This window comes from Sinocyclocheilus rhinocerous, unplaced genomic scaffold (genome assembly GCF_001515625.1).
Source record: "Sinocyclocheilus rhinocerous isolate Xijiao unplaced genomic scaffold, SAMN03320098_v1.1 scaffold1055, whole genome shotgun sequence".
NCBI lineage: Eukaryota > Metazoa > Chordata > Actinopteri > Cypriniformes > Cyprinidae > Sinocyclocheilus > Sinocyclocheilus rhinocerous.
In genome coordinates, this window is record NW_015658727.1 from 508,298 (window position 1) to 512,825 (window position 4,528).

A 4,528-nucleotide genomic window follows, 5' to 3' on the forward strand; every position below is an offset into this window, starting at 1 on the left:
ATCATTTGCTGACCCTTTGGAGAGAAGGAAAATGAAAACAGGTTCAAAGTAACCACACGAGTGGAGGAAAGCTGGCACTGCACTGGTGAAGCCAGTTACCTAGAGATAACAGACATACATGCGGTCAAGATCAGCTTGCTTTGACTGTACAGCACCAGTAGATGGCGCTATATAACCAGTAGATGGTTGCTTTCTATTAGCTTCCTAGCATGTCACTTTGAGAGAATAACAAACTCCAGTCCACTTACCTGTGCCACACACTTTTCATTTCAATTTTACACTGCCTAAGTGCTTCTGGGTCATTTCTGACTAAATGTTTCTGATTGTGAAACTAGTGGGGGGTAAAGAGAGGCAGATGAGTGTGGATTATGGACAGCCTTCGCTCTAGTGGAAAGCCACAGACGTACGCACCCACTGGGTTGCAGCACTGAGACCCAGCACTCAGCCCTGCGGTAAATACCTGTGGCATTTGCTGTCCTCCAATGGCAACGGGGTTTTGAGGAATGGCAGAGTTCGGGGTGGCGCGGGGCAACCGGGGTGGAATTTGCATCCCAGGACGGGGCATCATCTTTGAGGACAGAGGGGACAACAGACATGTCACAAGCAAAACAATAAATGCAGTGCATCAGCGGACATGAGGAAGCACATGCAAGAATGCAAACAGAAACAGATTTAACAGGTCTGCAAGCACAGATGCACATACTGTCACATTCAATTATGCAAAACAAGGCTCTCCAAAAATAAAGATGTGGCAGTGAGCTTCCTCTCATTTCTCTCAAACATGTAAAAGAATATCCAATACAAGTTAAGCTCAATTGACAGCATTTGTGACAATGATTGCTACTACAAAAATTAATTTTTTACTTACAACAGAAGTGAATGGGGCCAATCCATTACAATACTAAAGCCAAATGTAAGATATTAACATAGTGTGAAAAAAAAGTTGCTTGCTTATGTTTAGGTGTAACTTTACCCAGAAAAGCAACACCTAAAATGGTTGTAAAAACGACAAGAATAACTTTACAGCTCAAACAACACATAGGTTTTAACAGAAGAATTCATTTAAGTGCTTTCACAGAATTATAGGTTTCACATTTTTGCTTTTAAATACTCCAAAAAAGGCCCACATTTACTTTTGCTGTAAAAGGCTCACGATAACTAGTTGAAATTATTTTTTGTGATAACCAAAATGATGCCAATTGAGCTTAGATTATATTGAACCTGGAATGTTCCTTTAACAACATTGGTTGTCAAGACAAGGCAAGCCACAGGCCAATGGATTTCATGCCATCTTTTCATGTACCAGAACCATGCAAGGCAAGAAAAGATGCAATGGGTCCTTATGCATCTCCAACAACAAGCCTTTTGACTGTAAATTAAAGCTGTAGTTGAGCTTGCCATCTAATGGCTTTCAGAGTGGTCAAACGACGTGTGGTTGCTATGCAACTATCAATACCGTCCTTCAAATATATTTAGAAAATCATTTAAAGGCCCAAAGGACAATATTACAGTATGTTACCAATCATTGCAAACTATTTACACAGCTTTGTGTAGGCTAACCTAAAAAGGAATGCATTTCTTGTCAGGTGCATGCAGAAAGTGCTTGTGGGTTCAAAATAGCAAGCATGCAGTCAGGCTGTTAGCTGCACATACACACAAAATGCAAATGACATTTAAAACTAACGCTACTCAAACAAACTGACTGCTCTGTTGGATTTCACAGCTCTGCAATAGAATACAGATTTCCATCTCTTGATTTAGAATAAACTATGGCCACACATATGGGACAAGGTGAATGAAAGCAACATGAAGCAAGATGTTATCATCTGCCGAATGCTCACAGATGGGAGGGTTACCCTTGAGGGAGAGATCTGACTAAATGTGTTTGAGAAAGTAAGACAGGCCACTAGTTTAGCTTACTTAACTTTGATAAAGAATATCTCTTTGGTTTTGAGACTTTAGTCTTTGCAACTTCAGGGATCTTATCTATGCACAATCAGCTTGTAACACTCCAAAGAGAAAGGAAAACTTGAAATCGCATCATATGACCCCTTTAAGTAAGATTAGCTGTAGAACTAACTACCCTTTAAAGCAGTGAGATTTTTTTCAGAATCAGTATCAACCTGTATATTTTACACACATGCACACACATACATACACATATATATATATATATAGGGGTCAAAGATGAGACATCCCATTTTGATGTCCACATCAAATTAAATTTATAAAAGTGATTTTATATATTCATATTAAAAGAATAAAAGAAAAGGCGAAACTAAATGTTATTATTTATTAGTATTTTAATTTTTAATTATTAAAAACTTCTTGCTGAAAAATGGGTAAATTCTAGTGGTTTGAAGGGTAGTGGCAAAAATTGGTAAAGCTTTAAAATTGCAATTCATTAGTTTTTGAGGGCTGCACTGTGATGCTTAAAGAGTATTTTAATGTCATCTAATGATTCTTTTTCTAAATATGCCTGACAAGATTTTTTGGGTTATATGAACTACATTTTAGTGGGTGTCTTATGTAAATCGTAGTAAAAATGTACAATAGTCATTATTTTTGGTTGTGTGTGTGTGTGTGTATGTATATATATATATATATATAGACCAGAGAAGAATGAGGCTCACCGCTGTGGCCCACAACTTAACCTCTGTTGACAAAAATAATATTGATGTATAATCCTTCTGTTGTTATTAGGACATGTGCATTAAACTACTACGGCCCATCACCAGGCAAGGAATAAAGAGTTTTGACATCCAAAAGAAATTCAAGTGTTGATTTTGGTAGCATGCAATCACTCCACCACGCTCAGTCTCTTATCTCAATCCTCACCACGGCTTGCACTGGGCTTACCTGGCCAGGGACTGCGCTGAGCTGGCCTGCCTGCTGGACCTGTTGAACCTGCTGCTGTTGCTGCTGCTGCTGTTGTTGTTGTGATTGTTGTTGCTGCTGCTGCAATACTCTCGCCTGCTTGTATAAACGCAAGCAAACAGGAAGGTATAAAAAGACATTGAGACTACAAGGTGTAATATGCATCTCACCTGACCACTTGTGATCACATCAATCAAGACGGATTTCAATAATCAAAAAGTGTTTATTATCAACCATTTTGCATTATGATTGCATTCTGCTATGGCAGTTGAGTTTACCTGCATTACCTGCTGGAGTTTCAGATGTTGCTGCTGTTGTTGGCTGAGTGAGCTGATGGGTTGATGCTGTCCGGGAACCATTTGTGCTAATGACTGGGGCACCATGACTTGCTGCTGCTGTGAGTGAGGGGGCATCTGACCTGCCACTCCCTGAGCCTGTACCTGGGCTTGACCTTGAGCTTGGACCTGGGCTTGGACCTGAGCCTGAACCTGGGCTTGAAGGTGCTGTTGCTGCTGCTGCATTTGGGCCTGGGCTTGAGCTTGAGCCTGAGCCTGGGCTTGAGCCTGAGCATGAGCCTGAGCATGGACCTGTTGTTGGTGCAGTTGCTGCTGCTGCTGTTGTTGGTGGTGTTGTTGCAGTTGCTGCATTTGTGCCAACTGCTGCTGCTGCATTCTTGTTTGGTGCAACTGGAGTCAAAGCCATTAAAACAAATAAATAAATAAATGAGAAATGAAATCACCAAAGGGACTCAGTTTCCACTAGGGCTGGGTATTGACAGAATATTAATCCATTTGATTCCAATTCACAAACTCTTGATTCAATTCCGATCTCTCTACTAATAGCGTACTATAGGCCTGTCACGATAACAACTTTTTGTTGTGTGATATATTGCCCCAGAAATAACTGCGATAAGCGATATTAGTCATTTTTTTATGTAACAGCATAATAATGCAAGAAGGCCTACACACTTCCAAATGACAACAAACTTTTAATTTTTAAGAATGTTTAGATCATGGAAATTATCAAAATATTAGATACCTTAAAAAACCTGGATAAATAGTAAATAAACATTTTTTAACAAAAAGTGCAAAGTAGCAAGTAGAAAAAAAGAAAAATGCACAAAGAACTTGTATGGAGATTTTTCCATCGACAGATTTTTCCCTGACCTTCTTTTCTCTGTAAATTAAGGGTGCACACTATTGCTGAAAATGAAGGGTGCACACTATTGCTGAAAAACACAATCACTACGTAGCAGTCAGATGTCCGTATGCACAAAGACACAGATCCCTAAACAAGGCCATATGTGCAGATGAAACTTTTTTGTAGAAGCATTGTTAAATGTGAACTAGCACCTCATGACTACACTACGTTATGTACGAGAAGCTGCAAAAGACACAGGCACAAGTGGAATGTACAAAACACGGTGACATTAATTTTTAAGTAAATATAATGTGCGATATATTGCGTCACCAAAAATTATTGAGGTCATGGACATATATTGCGCGACAAGTCGATATATTGATTATTGCGACAGGCCTAAGCGTACACCAGTGTTTCCCAAAGGGGGTGCCGTCTGTCGAGAGCAGGGGTGCTGTGTAAAAAATCATTTTTTAATATTTTTAAATTGCTAAAATGTTCAAAAAAGCAGCTA

General features: G+C 39.4%; 1 protein-coding gene across 8 annotated transcripts in view; it reads right to left on the reverse strand.

The window, feature by feature from the left end:
• LOC107722818 (mediator of RNA polymerase II transcription subunit 15-like) overlaps positions 1–4,528 on the reverse strand; it is a 24,519-nt gene that overhangs the window by 13,880 nt on the left and 6,111 nt on the right. For 3 of the 8 annotated variants that reach the window (XM_016531300.1, XM_016531298.1, XM_016531301.1), the window contains exons 7-9: positions 3,156–3,563; positions 2,860–2,976; positions 460–568 (exon numbers count right to left, since the gene is read on the reverse strand). In XM_016531300.1, coding sequence (XP_016386786.1) covers positions 460–568; positions 2,860–2,976; positions 3,156–3,563 — 634 coding nt within the window. Of the gene's footprint in view, positions 1–459; positions 569–2,858; positions 2,977–3,155; positions 3,564–4,528 lie in introns of all 8 variants that reach the window. The other 5 variants (XM_016531304.1, XM_016531302.1, XM_016531303.1 and 2 more) reach the window with 5 other exon arrangements.